The following is a 16,840-nucleotide window of genomic DNA, read 5'->3' as shown; positions in this document are numbered from 1 at the left end:
AACCCTAACCTAACTGCCTTTAGTTTTGGCTTGTGACAGTCATTAAATGTGTCAGCCAGATGAGCTATTCTGCTCATCAGTAAGAAGCTAATTCTGATTCACTTTTCCTTTTAACAATGTGTGGTTAATGTGTTCAGTTTCCTGAACACGTGGAGTTATTTAGTGAAAACGCAGGCATATGATTGTATTGGCTCCATCTACAAGATAAACTAATAGCGCTTCATATGTCACATGTCATTCTATCTGTACTCAGTGTATTGAATCATGGCCATGAAAAGTAAATGCCAAACTGAAAGGTTGTGTGAATTCTGTTTCTCTCTCTCACATATACACACACATACATACAAAGATGCTACTCACATGCTGCCACTGCTCTCGGATGAGTGGCCGGTATCGAAGGAAGTATTTCAGTGGGAAGTTGTCGATGTCAGGCCAGGTGGCAGGGCTGTGCCAGGATACCTCCAGCCTCCGAGCGTTGAAACGGATCGGGGTCGCCGTCACACGCTCCGGCGGGTCTGGTTTGACTTTAGTGTGGACAAGAACATGAAGTTAATGGGGAATCCCACTGAATTATGATATGAAGGTCAATTTACTTGTGATGGGAAGTACTTTTCAGCCTGTGAAAACCACGGTGTAAAATCTTCTGTGGCTCTGGAGAAAGTCTAAAAAAATAACCCTGATGATGTCATAATTGTTATCTTGAGTTGAGGTGTATTCATGTTATAGCAGAAAGACAAGGGTCTTTGCTGCACATTATTTTACGATTCTTTTTTGGACAGCATCACCTTAACTGCAATAGGTTGCTACGTTTCAGGGGCTAAAAACTGTGTACTTGTAACAAACCTGGTGGTTTCACCTGCGTGTTAGTATTTCACCAAGCGAGTGTATTTTTTGTCTGTTCTTGATATGAGGCCAATTAGCAATTGTACAGTTCTGGAAATTGAGGAATATAAGTCATTATTTTTTCATTCATCATTTAGTTCAAGCAGCGGTCCCACAAAGCCCGGTGAACTTTAACTGCACCCCTGCTCCACTTGGTGAACAGTGGACATCTGCCCAGGCCCATCACAAGACACAAGGCTTGAGAATTCAAATATTTGACGGACAACCTGTCTTATAAACTGGGGGCAAGGAGTTTTTAAGATGAAGGACAAGGTCAAATGAAACAACAGGAAGGGAAGGCCTAATGAAAGATGCTATTAAATTGCATTGCATATCTTTGTGATGAACTGATTTTAACCATCCTCTTTTTAATATTTAAGTTTTAAAAAAATCCTGCATAAGAAGCAGTTTCTCTACTTCCAACTCTGGAAAAAGTGTTTCTACTGCTACTATTACTACTATTATCATTATTATTATTATTATTAGTAGTAGTAGTAGTAGTAGTGTTACTACTACTAGCAGTAGTAGTAGTATTAAATGTATCGGTGACAGGACAAAACGAGTACAAAAAAAGTATAAAGACAGAAGCTAAGAATGTTTAAGGGAACTGTGGTGAGGCATAAGATGAAAAGCCATCAGTCCCTGATGAAAAGGCACTGTAGAAGTGTTATGTTACTGAATACATGTCCACTGAGAATGAAACACTGACACAGAGATCGAGGGAATTCAATTCAATGCTTTTTCAGAAGATATTGAATGACCCAGTCTTTGTTAGTTCTCTCCCGCTAGGGAACACGCTGGCCCGTCACTTAAACTACACGAAACCATTTCTCAACCAGGTACACACATGGCATTACAATAAGAAATGGATCGTGGCAATTACAACCTGAATGTCTTATAACAACACACATGTAAAAAGGCAAGTGAACAGACAGTAAACAGGTAAATACAGATGCAGGTAGAAACAAACAGACAGGCATCTCTTCTGCTGGTATGGCCTTCATAAAATGAATGATTAAAAATATGAAAGAGGGATGGAGAAGATGAGAGACAGATAAAAGCCGACAGTTTTCTCCCTTGAGAAAGAGATGTTAATCTCATTGTGACCTTCTTCAGGCAAATGTGCAAAAAGATGAAAGTGAGAAAGTGAGAGCACACAGGCAGAGTATGAAACCAAAGTGAAGTCAGTGGAGACCAGAGAGCACATCTGCTTTGTCCAACAGTGTCTAGCAGAAGGTAACGTGCAATCACAGAAAAAAACAGAGAGGAATATGAATGGGCGGATTGTCCCAAAGGCTTTTACAGTATTCAACTCACTTGAAACATAGAGTATTAGTGTTGTGTTGCATGAGCAATTAACACATTCCTCTTTTGATGACTTGTGTGTGTGTGTGTGTGTGTGTGTGTGTGTGTGTGGGGGGGGGGGGGGGGGGGGGGGGGTCTCTCAAATGGTTTAAAATCTATTGGGACAATAGTCTGGGAATTAATTGAATAAAACAGAAGAAAATCATTTGAAAAACGCAACCTCAAACTGAAACAACAGAATGTGTCACACACATATAAAGCCAGATTCAGTATGGAGTAGAGAGCGATAACTAAAAGATGTAGCAACATAAAATTGGAAAAAAGGAAAAAGAAACCAACAAAAAAGATGAGGGTATGGGTATGATTTCATGACATCCCATTTTTGTGTCAGTCCATGCCTGGCCTTAAAACGTCTGTCATGCCTCCCTTGGCTCTGTTCATTCACATTTGCGTCCACATTAGTGTTCCTCTTTCTTCCTTTCAGTCTCATGTCGCAACAGTTACTGCAGCCCATTCTCTCTCTCTGCTGGTTATGAAAGTGAACAGGTATACTGTAACATAAAAGACTAATCTTTCAAGCTACTTGCGAGACCATTATATGCACTGTCTGCTGATAATGGAACGAGAGAGTGGGAGGGAGAGTGGCTAATCTTTTTTACAGAAAAGAAAAGTTTTGCTTAAAAGTTGTCCTGATGGCTAACACTATGCAGCATTGAAGCAGTAAAATATACCTAAATCTAGACAGATAGATGAGCATGTAGAATTCAACGTACCAATGTATGCTTGAGCACATTCTTTGAACATCTGATCACTTAATGCATCAAGGCATGACTGCATAATGAAAAAAAAGGCTCTGTAGCTCCTCTCTCCGCTCTCCCCACACATATCTCCTTTCAAATAAATTGGCTTTTCTAAAAGACACAACAAAAAAAAAGTGGAATCTATTTATCGTTTGACTGTGGAATAGGTGCTGGATGACAGCATCTAACAGCGCACTTGAACAAATGGGAAAAAAACGGGGAGAAGGAGAGTGCTTCGATCTGCAGTGAAATCTTACAAAAATAATTTTCAAAAAGGAAAATGGAACAAAATTGCCTGCTCTTTTAAGACAATTGTTCCTCTGTAAGTTGAGCACAACAGCTCCTCCATTCACAATGCCTCTATCATTTTAAGAGTCAGGATAAGAGTACACGTCGAGCACTCTGATGCTGGAGGAGTAAAAACTAGCTGGTTACAAGCGGTCAAGGACACATCAAACTCAAGTCCCACATTGTTGCACGTAGACTATGTTTTAATCATGAGGTAGAGGTAAAGTGAACTGACGTCTGTCAACCCTCCATCTCCTGACTCAACTACAACATGGACACAACGATCTGTTCTCTAACTTGTAGTGTCTATTAATTTGAAGCAGATCTGCAGACTGTTTTAGCTGAAAAACTGCAATGGTACAACAGGTCTTAAGAAATCCCCTGATGTCCTACAGACAGTTGTACTTGTTAAGTCTTGTGCATGGTAGTAATTAGTGCATCTCCTAGTAAATATACCTCTGAACCTCTGCCAGCTCTGTTTCTGCTTTTTTGTGGCTGATGCTGATCTCTGACCTCCCTTGCGGAGAGATTTGAGTCTGCTGGAATCAGCAAAGTATCACAACAATTTTTGTTGTTGTTTTTGCTAAATAAATAGTTCTGAATAATAAATCAGCCTGTCAGTACAGCCAGGGCTACTTTGTTGATCTCAGAGAATATGAAAATGAGGCAGCAACTAGAGACAGCACCAGGGTGTTATTATGAGGTACTAACGTATCTTCAACTGGCTGTCATTAACCTTTTCACATCACTACACACCACCTGAAATCTACTGTTACTGGCTACTCCTGGGACACACTTCTGTTTTCTAACCAAGCAACCACACAGTACCTGCAAATTAAACCTGAATATGATCACTTTTGAAGTACTAATTGAAAGGATGGCATAAAAGACAGATCATTTAATCGTGCTATTGAAAAGTGAAAGCAGCTATGTTCACCCTTGGGGATTATGTTATAGTATATTCATTTTAATCACAATGACTGAGTAATGTAGCACTAAATGGCAGCAGGTGTTCAGGTGTGCTGATGTCAGAAAAAACTAAAGTAAAAATGCTTGAACTGTAGAAGTATTTACGCTTAGACAAGATCTGTTGTCGTTTGATCATGTTGGCACTAGAAAGCTTTAAGTTATCATTTGATGAGTCTGGAGCTTCCTTGAGGGTTCTCTTTGTAACTGTACCCACAGCATGCACATGTAAGGGCACACACACACACGCGCACACACACAATCTCATCACATCTAATTTCATCCCAGCTTTGGTCGGATGAACAAGGACAGTTGAGAATCGTCTTACTCCCACTCAAAATTCAGAAGTGCACCAGGAAGCATGAAATTGTTTTATTTATTTACGATCTGCCTCGTTGTGCCTGATAATGAATGTGACTTATAACTTAGAATGGCATGAGAGAGACTTTTAACAACGCAGGAACAAAGAGGGGATGAAGGGAGGGGTTGAGAGAAAGCGAACAATATGACACAGAAAAGTAAAAAACTAAAGAGGTACACAGAAAGCGAGAAGACAAGACTGCAGCCAGACTAATTCTTAGACCAGACTAAGTTTTGGCCTTTCAATAAGCATGTTCTGTAAAAAAACTGATCTTTACAAAGATACATTTGCAGAATGCTGGTCTAGTGTTCACATGTGAATTTGTTGCCTCTGCTTCTCTTTGTGATCAGTGACAAAGCTATATTGTGTTATAAGTTGTGCAAAAACAAAAAGCAAGAGATCTTACAGAGGACTGGAGCCAAAAGAGCTTACCAAAGTGGTAATACATCATTTTATTGTTTGATATCTGCAACTTAACTAAAAGATAAAGACTTATAAGGAAACACTGAGAAATCAGGCTGAAAATAATAGTTTGGATGGAAGACATTTGTCACATAAATGGCATTTTATGACAATTCATCTGACAAGGTTTGGCTGATGATATCACAGAAACAGACGAGAGGGGAAAAAAAAATAGGAGGGAAGAGGGGAAAAAGAAGTACAAAGTCACAGGAAGGGCATGCAGGAATGACGGAGAAAGCAGAGGGAAAGAAAAGAACAGTGGGGTATTTTGCTATCACCAATAGTTGAAGGATATTTCCTGAGCCAAGGCGCTAATCCGGCTAGCATTAGCATTTTCATGAGTCCTGTGTCCGGGGCTTGGCAGAGCATGTCACTGCCTCGTTTAGTTACGTATGCGTGTGCACACACACACACACACACACACACACACACACACACACACACACACACACACACAAACACACACTTTCAATACCTCATCCTCTCAAGCGACACACTCCACACAATTGCTCACAGCCCCATTGGAGTCTGTGTGTGTGTTTATGCGTCATGCACACCCATATCGCGCTCTAAGCAATACAACAGAGCTGAGGACTGCTGGCAGCACTTCCCTTATCTGCCAAAGTACTCCTCATTCCTTCTTTAAAATGAATTTCTCCTCTTCACTGCTTTCCAGTCACTTATGAATTCTAAGAGTCTTGCTTTTATTACAGTATGGAGGCTTCTGTGGCCATAAGGGAAGAAAAACATCCAAACTGCATTTTTTCAAACTACTTACCACATGACAATAAAGGTTGTAATTTAAAAAAAAAAAAGAAGAAATTAACTTTTAAGGCTAATTCTTATTTTATGTACATGACTAATATGTGCTTATATGGCAGCTGGTGTTTGGGTTATCTGGCTCTTTGAGTGAGGAAACAGACCACTGATTTGTAACTGGCATGCCCCGTCCAAGCCTCAATTAAATACTGTTTGCTGCAGAAAAGGTTCTGAGGTAGCATGTTTATTATCTGGTGCCTTCGGTAATGACAGGGGTGCTCAGTCAGTGTGTTTCTCACTAATGGACTAAGCTGTTGGTTAAAGACAAAGAAAATCTGCTCCTTTCAAACTGGGTGACATTTATTTGGCCATTAAAATTTCAATTTTCTTTGTCTTTCTGGCACCAAGCATAACTGTGTGCGCAGCAAATCTCCAAAGGGAACCAGAAGTGAATGAAATCAGTCATCTGTGGTCAAACAAATGCATTAACATTGCTCAAGCGCTGGCATCCTCAAAGAGATGCCTAGACACGCTGCATTTTAGTCCTTTTTTCTCTGCCAAATATTTGTCAATCTGTGTGGGAAAGGGATTTTAGATTTGTCCCTGAAATTAGTTAAAAAAAAAAAAAAAAAACATTTTGTAAACTTTATTTGAAATGCTGTATCATCCTGACCTAAATTTCTAAAATTTCAAAAATGATTGTGTGCCCACTTCCAACCCTTTGAGAGCAGAATTTAAATCCAACCGTTTCATTCTGAGCAAAAACCAGCACACATAAGTGCTTTCACAATATACTTGCAGCCCCAATAGTGTTAATCCTGTAATTCATCAAATTTGGTATGTGGGAGATTAGTGTAACACTCCTGTTACCTTCCAACCATTCAGCCACAACAGGTGTAGCAAAGAAGGATGGAACAGAAAACACAAAATAAAACATTTAGCTTACCTATACTGGACTCTTCAAAAGAAATGGTGGAAGAGGCTTTTCCCAATGCATTGACTGCTGTCACGTTAACTTTGTAGGGGAAGCTGGAGAAGACTTCAGGGAAACGTACACGACAGCGGTTCTTGTGGTCCGGATCTCTCTGCACCTCCAGCGAACGCTGGTTATGTCTGGAAAGGAAAGGAAGACATTTTCTAAAAAAAGGAGCAGGTAGAGTAGAAACAGTGACAGGCGTATGGAGGACAGAATGGTTTACTTCAAGTTTTTATTAGCTTCTGCTTGAAAGAAGCTTCATACACACCGTTATGGGAATGTAGAAAGAGAGCAGGAAGCTGGTTAAGCATTTTTTCTTTCTTAACAGTCTGGGCATTGTATATCAAAGCTGGGACATCATTTTAATTCCAGCACTAAAAAATGCTGACTATAACTCTGGAGTTTGAGACATAGCCAACTTGAGTTTGGCTTACAGGCAAAAATGTGTCTTTACAACTTTATTTTACATTTGTTTGTAGGCTAAAAGCACTTATTCACTGCAGATAAGCCACATGTCATACTCTTACTGTTAATCTCTCTATTGTCCTCTTCACCTATGCCTCTCTCGGTCTCTCTGCCCTTCTGCTCATTATTATTCAAACGGAATAATATTGGTGTTACAACATTAATGAAGGCAGTGTCCACCTGCTGTGGTGTGAGCTATGGGGCTCTGTGATCTGGGAATATCAAAGAGAACATGAAGGAGCCAGACTTACTGGGTTTCCATCCAAACAGTTTGAGTATTTAAGGTCTACCTACTGTTAATACATGCCTGACAGCCCAGGGACAGGTAGAGTGAGGTTTTTATCTATAGAGGGAAACCGAAGTTTTATTATTTTTCTTTATAAGCCCCCACTCATAATCTCAAAATGATCTCTTTTATGTGCTTTTCAGTGTAAAGTTTTAACACTAAACTCTGTAAATGTGGTGTTTTTCTTCCTTCTCTGTATGGTTTTAAAATTAATTACTGAGGAGACTGGGGATGAAAAAAAAATCAATATTAAACTAATACGTGAAAAACAAACTGAAGTCTGTTGTCTGACCTTTTCCCATGGGTGAATGCATTTTTGCTTTTTCACAGCACAGAAACATTTCAAAAATGTAGTGATTAACAGCAAACTGAATGGCTGTGTCTATCCTTTCTGGATAAGTTCATACAAAAAGCCAATTCATTTGCTTCAAGTTCTTCATAGAGGGGAGGGTGTTGTAGAGGCTATGTTGTATTTAATTGTATATACACTGTTGCCCATAAAGTTGGAATAAAATGTTTTTTACCTCTTCTCATGAAATGATTGTGACAATGTGATTTATTCTTGATAAATAAAGTGTATGTCTTCTCAACTTTATTGATCAAACTCTTCCAAACATATCACAGTGAAACTTAAACCACAATGAACCTTTGAAAACGGTGTATTCAGGCTTTAACTAAATTGGGGGTATTGAACAATTATTCCAACTTTAAGGGCAACAGTGTATATATATTTTTAGATATATAATTCAAAGTGTGAACATAATTTTCTGCCCTGTTTTTTTAATTAACGTTTACACATGTTTTCAATGGCATAAAGAAAACTAAGAAAAGAAAGAAAAACCTTTTTGAAAACCTAACTACACAAAATCAAAACTGCCCTTGGTAGCTGCAAAATAACTATAAGATGTTAACTTTTATTATTTAATCTCCATGAAAAAATATAACAAATAAAGCTAATTCCAGTGGATATGATCTATACACTTTTGGCCATCCATACTATTCATAGCTACATAACAATGTGATCACAATGTTCCTAGATCTAAGCACTTTGGTGAGTACAATTTTACCATAACAGATGACAATGACTGCCAAATTACACAAATAAGACATGAATTGTAGTGGAATTACCCTTTAAGTCAAGTCTTTAAGTGAACTCTTTGCATGAGTTGCACCCCGACATAAAACAAATGCACTTACTGAACATCCACCTCAAAGGCGGTGGGGATGTACGTCGGGTAGAGCTGGTGCCAGCTGCAGTAGAAGCCTTTAGGGTAGGTGTTGGATCGACAGGTGACTGTGGGCTGCCGGGGGGGAACTACAGAGGGAATAAAAACAAAAGAGAGGGGAGGACAGTTAACTACTACAGTTAAGTCCAACATTATTCATACCCCTGGCAAATTTTGACTTAAAGTTACTTTTATTCAACCAGCAAGTGTTTTCTTGATTGGAAATAACACAGGCGTCTGCCAGAAGATAATAAGACGATGTACAAGAGTCTTTTTCACCTCTCTCACTATCCTCCTGGCCAGCAAAGGTATCACCTTTGGCTTCCGACCACGTCCACTGAAATTTTCCACAGTGCGGAACTTCTTGTAATTTTTTAATAATACTTTGCACTGTAGCCACTGGAACTTGAAAACATTTAGATATGGCCTTATAGCCATTTCCTGACTTGTGAGCAGCCACAATGCGCAGCCGCAGGTCCTCAGTGAGCTCCTTTGTCTTACCCATGACTGTCCACAAACCAACTGCAGAGAGCTGCTGTTTTTCACCTGTTGAGTTGATTAAAACAGCTGTTCCCAATGAATCAGGGTAATTAGGATGCTTTAGAACAGCTCAGACTATTTGGAATGGTATAGAACTTCCCATAGACTGTGACAGTTTGCAAAGGGTATGAATAATTTCGGACATGCCGCTTTTTGTTCAAATGTAAATAAAAGCTGAGAAATATTTTTTTCCACAATGATGCCTCTTGTACATCGTCTTATTATCTTCTGGGAGACACCTGTGTCATTTCCAATCAAGAAAAAACTAAAAACTAAAAGTAACTAAGTCAAAATTTGCCAGGGGTATGAATAATGTCGGGCTTAACTGTATGTACAGTATATTATCAACAAATATGCTGAGTCAGAGAAAGAGACATGGAAAAAAAGAGTGAGACTAGAGAGAGAGAGAGATCAACATATCAGAGTGATACAGATTGCATTAATCAAATGCAAAGCAGCTGTGCCTTATTGAATAATTCATTCTTGATCAAATATTTCATTAAAAGCATCACTGCTGCTCACTTTAAATTAAGTTGTGTCGCTGGTTATTTTCATTGGATACGCTATCTGTTTGTTTAGTTGTGACTGCCCATGTTGTTTTTTATCTTTCATTTTTTAGAACACAAATTAATTAGAATTAGATTCAGAAGGAGGGGGAGTAATTAAAATTGCTATGTGCGGACTGGATCGCGTTCTGTTAGGTTTAACAGTATCGCTTATTTTTACTATGAACCTCAAACTAAGGCAAACTTAAAAGTGCTGGCAGTTCTGACATCTTTGCAATTCAACATGAGTCAATTTGTTTTGAGACCATCTTGTTACTAAAATGTCAGGTCAGGTCCGACAGCAGATTCAATTCAATGTCCCGGACTTGCTCACTCAGTCACTCTGCATGACTACATGTCTGCTTCCTCATATCCTTATTCCATTTGCAGTGTATAAGCTATGACAGAGGAAAGCACTTAGAAATGATCAAAAAATAATAATAAAAAATATGTGTTTGCATTGATTTCTCTCCCTTCCCTGTCTGAATGTTAAATGTGTAGGAAACTGAACTAGTTGATGTGTATTTCTGACCCAGGACAAGCAATCTCTGCAACACTCAGTCTAGTTTAATGGATCAAGCAGAGGGGGAGAGAGAGCAGATCTGTGGAAACTGGAGGGACAGAGGAAGCAAAAAAAGAGAGGGGAGGGAGGGAAGATGGTGTGTGGAGAAAGGAAGGATATTGGAGTGGTAGAGCAAAAGAAGAATAAAAGATGTTGGCCAGAAAAAGTGATATTCCACCAACTCTGGCCTCCTCCAAGATTAGAGTCTTTTCTTCACAACTAGTCGACCGCGCTCTTGTCTACCACTCCCTCTTTCTCCTTACAGTGTCCAGTAAGGCATCACAAAACACAAAAACAAATGTTATTTTAACTTGTGAAGAATTTTCCACTTCTGATTTGTTTTCCCAAATTCAAAACCATCCAATCAGCAGTATTTACTCCAAAAACATTATTGGTATGATAAAAGCTATTTATTTATTTCTTCATTTATGGTCAGTAATGTACACCGACGCTGGATGGCTGGGATGGGTCAATCTGTCTTTAAAGAGCCACTAACCCATTTAGTGTGGACATGGGAAAGACTGCATGAGCTGCTCAGTCAAGCAGGATTTCTCTCCCCTGTGGGAAAAACGATAGCTTGCAATGTTTTTGCAGAACAGGGTGTGGCCAGAAAAGAAGGCAATAATTATACAGAACAATGCTACAAAGAAGGGTCTTTACCAACTTTAGCAGCATCGAGGGAAATAGAGTGTTTCAAATAACAGATTCATCAATTTTTAGTGATTTGAAGTTAAGAGAGAAAGTCAATGGACAATGGAAATTTCTGGAAATGTGAACTGAGTTATGGTGACAATGTAGTATTTGAAATTCTACTCTGAATGACCTTTCAACAATGGCCTGAATGTTGATTTGCAGTGAGAGGGAATGATAATGTTTAGACATATGGTGAAAATAGGGAACAAAGTAAAGTAAAAAGTAAGCAATGTATATAATAAGTTATTGACCAAAAATTGGATAAAACTGATAAGATAAAAGCAAAGAACCACACATACCACAAATATCTTATTGTCCTTTATCTGATACCTAATGCTACATCTACATAGAGTCCATTATGACTTTCTGTAGTTCCAGAAAAAAAAACCCAGTGCCTATAGTACCTGATTCATCCACCATGTCTGAAGTATTTCTTATTATTGATGATTATTACAGTGATTAATATAAATAATCCTATTTCTTATTTAGAATAAAAACAGTTTTACATAATGTAGCCGCATTCTGTCTAATTATTTTGTAATTTGTTGTTGTGATATCCAGATATTGTTGCACCATTCTTTGTGAATGGGTCGCACGAGGTGTATTTAGGCAAACACACACACACACCCACACCCACACACCCCCCCCCCCACACACACACATGCCCACAGGCTGCTAGGGGGTCATTTCACTGTCACACACAATCAGCTGTGTTTAAGCGGTCACCACGGCAACTAATTAGCCTGTCAATAACGTCAACAATGAGGTGCCAGGGATGACATCCAATCACACTCAATTAATCACAGAGACTAATTGGGGCCATATCAATCAATTGGCTCCTCATCTGAGAGCTTCAGTCAAAGTCACAAACACACAGTGTCGAACACAAACATGCCCACACACACACACACACACACACACACACACACACACACGCACACAGAATCAGAGCTGCAGGTTGTCCTGTAGGCTTCGTAGAATTACTCACAATCGATCAAGCCAGCTTGTTAAGAACTTGAAGTTACAAGTTCAATGATAACTGAAGACCGCAGCTATAGAGAGAAAAAAGCAGCAAACGTTAAGAGACAAAAAAAAAGAGCAGATTGGTGAAGGACTGCAGGCATTAAGAGGAGGAGCAAGCGTTTACTCACAGCAGCCATGTTTGAAGTGTTTTTTTTTAAACTCTGGAGTGTTTACTCCTGTAATTTAGATCATTTTGCTAGGCATGAGGGGTGTCAATCAAAGCCCCCTTGAGACATCTGAAAGGGCAGTTCATACTGTCAGGCTCCTCTAAGGGGACTGAGGTGTGGTTTGTTAGGTGGGGAGAACGTGATCTGAACCATCAATATTAAATGACCCTATATCACGAGGGTTTATGTGTACAAGGAGAGATGCTGCCACCGAAATGCCAGCTGCTCATCATGGTTTAAAGCCAAGCATAACAGAAAGAAGCAAGGGCAATTCAAAAACTGGACTAATGCTGATGCAAGTTACTAAAACTTTGCCCATTGAAAGCCACTTCTAAGTCCACATCATTCAAGTTTACAAGCCCTTTCTTGTATGAGTATGTATTTTGTCAGTTTTTTTTAACTGTATTTATAATGATGTGGCCTGCTTGTTTTGTTTGTAATTTTCTTTTCTGTTGGTTTGAACCTGCCACAACAAACTAAACAATTTTGACAATGGCTAACAGGAAAACACATTTCTTGGTTCAATATCAATGTAAGAATTGCCAAGACTAGAAGAAAGAAGGAGGGAAATAAGGACAGAATGGCAAAGAAAAGGAGTATCCATAGAAGTGAGGAAGTGGGAGAAGGATGAAAGAGGAAGAGAGGATTGACATGAGATGAGCAACGGGAAAGAAAAAATATCTGAAAAGAGTGAGCGAGATACATGAAAAATGGAGAGGATATGAGACAGAACAGCATTCTTTCATCAGATTTTACTAATGTGCACTTGAAATTCAACACGTACGCAAGGATGACTCTGGGTTGCTTCAATAACAATAAAACATCAAAAGCCTTCTATGCATCTAATGAAAATAGAGGCTGAAACAGGAGGGAGAGGATGGAACAAAAGATAATGCACCTGTAGAACAAAGACAGTATGAATATTTAAGCAAATAAAACCAGTTCAAATTAACATGACATTGTGCATGTTGTTCTTTATTTGTGAACCATCCTGTGAGAATTCACCTGAGTCAGTGGCAGACAGGACGCCGCTTATGAATAAATATCATTTGAATTAGTGCACTTTCATCGTGTGGTTTGTATTGCTAAACACTGAATGTAATTTTGAAGGTGGTCTTTGTTAACTGCATGAAACACACACCTGCACGTGCGCACACGTGCACAAGCGTCAGTACGGTTACTTTTAAATGCTAATAGGTTACAGACTCAACTCACTGCAGCCTGTGGCTCATAAATCATAATGAGACCATCAAAAAAAAAAAACAGAAAAGAGACATCTTTTCTGTGGAGAAAATGCAATCAATCATTATTAATCTTTATATCAGTTATGAACTGAAGCTTGTTTTTAAAAGCTGCCCATAAGCATCCGATAGCACATTTGATTAGATACATTTAAATGCACAGAGAGATTTTAGGGTATAAATATAAATAAAAATGCTTTTGATATATATTTAACAAGAGATAAAGCATGGAAACACAGAATAAGAGCAATGAGAGAACCATATAGCAAAACAGCAATTTAAAATTCATTAGATTACATGATCAAAGCCACGATGTAGTCAGTGTTGGAGCGCTGCTTTTCATGACCACTGTGCTCTAAATAAATAAACAGTAAAAAGCAACGTATTGTGGTCCCTTTTCTTTCATACTCTCTCTATAAGCCATACTCTCTCTTCTTCTGCCCCACTATTCTAAACCTGTCACACAAAAATTCTGGGTCTCGCAAAAGAGGATCTTTGTCACAGGAGGGCGCGCACAAACACACACAGAAATGCGATGAGGGACAATGACATTCAGTGGCCTGGTTGCTAGGCTGCAGACGCTGTAGAAATTGCTATTTGGTTGTGTTAGTAGCCTCCCTGTTGCTTTGTGTGTGTGTTTGTCCGTGTGCATCCCTATGTGTTTGTGTGTGTGTGTGTGTGTGTGTGTGTGTGTGTGCATGTTCATGTCTCTCTGTGCTCGTGTGTTTTTTGTGGATTCTCTTGCTATGACAACAAAAATGAATGCCTTTTCTTGCTTTACTGCAATTTCTCCATTTAATTTTGTTTTTATTGAATAAAAAATCTGGGCTTATGAAATTCAAACTGGAATGACATTGGCCTTGACAGAATTGACCAACCTTCTTCGTTCACAGTCGTATTCACACTTTCCTCGATTCAGTTTTTACTTTCATAAGATTAGTTTGATAAACCACAATCTTTACTGAACACAGTTATGTGTCACAGTAACACAGTAAGGGACTGACAATGGCCACCAAACCCATCCATCCATCTATCTGTCTGTCTTTCCATCAATCATGCACATCTCATCACGTTTTTCATATTAGAAGTCCTACTGGGAAGAACTGGATCCTCTTGGAGTTTGCGCCGCTCTGAATGGCATAACTCGTTTAGGCAGATGGCTTTGGTCTCTGCTTGACTCGGCCTGCCAACGCCGGGCTCACTGCATTTTAGATTAGCTTAGTCATGTGTCATAGGAGAAAAAGGAATGTAAATAAAACTGTAGGACAAAGTCATGGAGAGACAGAGACAGAGACACTGTGGTGCCTTTCTGTCCAGACCAGCTGTCTTGGCTAACGGTAATGTAATTGTGGTGTAATATTTTTATCCGGCGCTCTGAAGTTATCCCGAAGCATGAACGCACATGTGAGAGTATGTGTGACTGCATGAGATTACTGTGAATATGCAATTGTATGTATATGTAATTGAATAATGTACAATATGTGCACTTGTATACACTTGTACATGTGCATGTATGAGTGTTGAGTTATACTAAGTATATTTAAAGAGTGTCTTTAAACCATTAGCATATAGTTTTATTTCCTATAGCATCTTAGCTTTGTGTGCACATCATTACATTTGATTTGACTAAAATTCAGGTCATCAAGGGCATAATTGGTATCTTTTAAAACTTCTGGACTCAAAATAAACCAATTAAAAAAGAGACATAACAAACTAAGAATAGCTTGTGTGTGCTCTGCATGTTGTGTGTATTTGTTAGTGAGGGTGCCCTTTATTGCAGTGCTATTGGATTATAGAGCGCGCTCAGTCTAATCTACACAATGTTAATTTACTGATTCAAACTCATGCTTATGTATAACCAACATCTTTCTTGTTGTCATGTGATTCTTTTCTACTCGTCTTCTGAATATATCTCTCCTCTCTCTCTCAAATAGTTGCTGGTCCGGAGCTGCTCCTCAACTCGAGGGACTGAACAAGGAGTGCGCATGCACACTTATATCTACACATACACACAAACACACACACACACACACACACACAGCATAAAACAATGACGGTGTGGCATTCCAGGAATGTCTCTAGGCCAATTGGAAACAGCCGTGCATGAGAGATGAATGAATGGAGGAGGATGAATACCTTATGAGAGCATCAGGAGTTGATAAGTAAGAGAGAGAGAGAGATAAAGAGAGAGAGAAAGATGGAGAGGGGTGAAGAGAGAAACAAAGTGCACAAAAAAGAAGGTTAAATAGATAAATTAAATGACATTCTGCTCTTCCTGTTAGATTGTCTGCTTTGTAATGTTTCAGTTGTTTCCAATCAAGAGCTAATGCTGTTTTATTATGTTAGAATAACCAACAGAAATCACGGCCAAACCAACAGAAATTTAATCCGAGCTCTAATAAACTGGGATGATCCTTCAAAAGGACTGTAGAAAGGTATGAAGGAGTTGCTGAAAGGTTTGCATTGACGTCAGCAGCTTCTAGAGGTCAGACACAGGAAGACGACCATTATACCTGGACACTCACACCCCTCCCCAACCCCCCCGGGCCTGTTTCTCACTCTGTCTCATGCACACATGCTCGCTTTGCCACCTGACATCACAAATTTTCCTCAAAGCTACAGAATTCCGGCTTGTGTTTCGCAGGATAGAAAACAAGAGTCTCACACAGTTTCACACGTATAAACACAATCTCATCTAACCTTGATTTCCCAGCTGCTACATTCTTCACGCAAAGCCACTGACGGAAAACATTTTTGATGTGATGAGATGACCAAATATGTTGTATGACCACAGACTTCACTCAGAGTCTAATTTCTAACTTCTGAATGAGTAATGTTCATTGTTTAATATTACTCCAAAAATATATATTGCAATGTCCAAACTGTGGCATGGGAATCTTTTAATTACTTCTGTCCTTTCACAGCCCACTGGCCCATTTCTCTCTTTTTTCCCTCTCAATCCCTCCTGTTCCACTCATTTTCTTCCTCTTTTTCAGTGTCTTTCTCTCTATATTTACTGTCAAATATACATGAGAATGGCTGTTTCACATGAACAGCTATTACATGATAATGGCCCAATGCAGGTGGAGATTCTTATGATCCTAACACAGGTGGAGAGGCTTTTTAAATAGAATGAGGTTAAAAAAATGATTAAAAACCCTCTGGGTTTGGCCTTCCAGATATATAAAAATACTTATCTTTTATCATATTTGTACGTGTTTGGTCCTTGAGTGTGCCTAACCTGCTTCAGACCTCCGCATGAACTAGTAGCATTGAATCCAGAAGCTTATGAG

The 16,840-nt window shown here is 39.1% G+C and overlaps 1 protein-coding gene across 1 annotated transcript in view; it reads right to left on the bottom strand.

Annotated features, from left to right (window-relative positions):
• cntfr (ciliary neurotrophic factor receptor) overlaps window positions 1-16,840 on the bottom strand; it is a 121,806-nt gene that overhangs the window by 22,003 nt on the left and 82,963 nt on the right. The window contains exons 3-5 of the mRNA XM_070850680.1: window positions 8,748-8,865; window positions 6,770-6,936; window positions 361-524 (exon numbers count right to left, since the gene is read on the bottom strand). Of these exons, the coding sequence (XP_070706781.1) occupies window positions 361-524; window positions 6,770-6,936; window positions 8,748-8,865 (449 nt within the window). The remainder of the gene's footprint in view (window positions 1-360; window positions 525-6,769; window positions 6,937-8,747; window positions 8,866-16,840) is intronic.

The sequence above is a fragment of the Pempheris klunzingeri genome, chromosome 19, assembly GCF_042242105.1.
Source record: "Pempheris klunzingeri isolate RE-2024b chromosome 19, fPemKlu1.hap1, whole genome shotgun sequence".
Lineage (NCBI taxonomy): Eukaryota > Metazoa > Chordata > Actinopteri > Acropomatiformes > Pempheridae > Pempheris > Pempheris klunzingeri.
The sequence above is the reverse complement of the archived record's forward strand: the minus strand, read 5'-3'. Positions and strand labels throughout refer to the sequence as shown.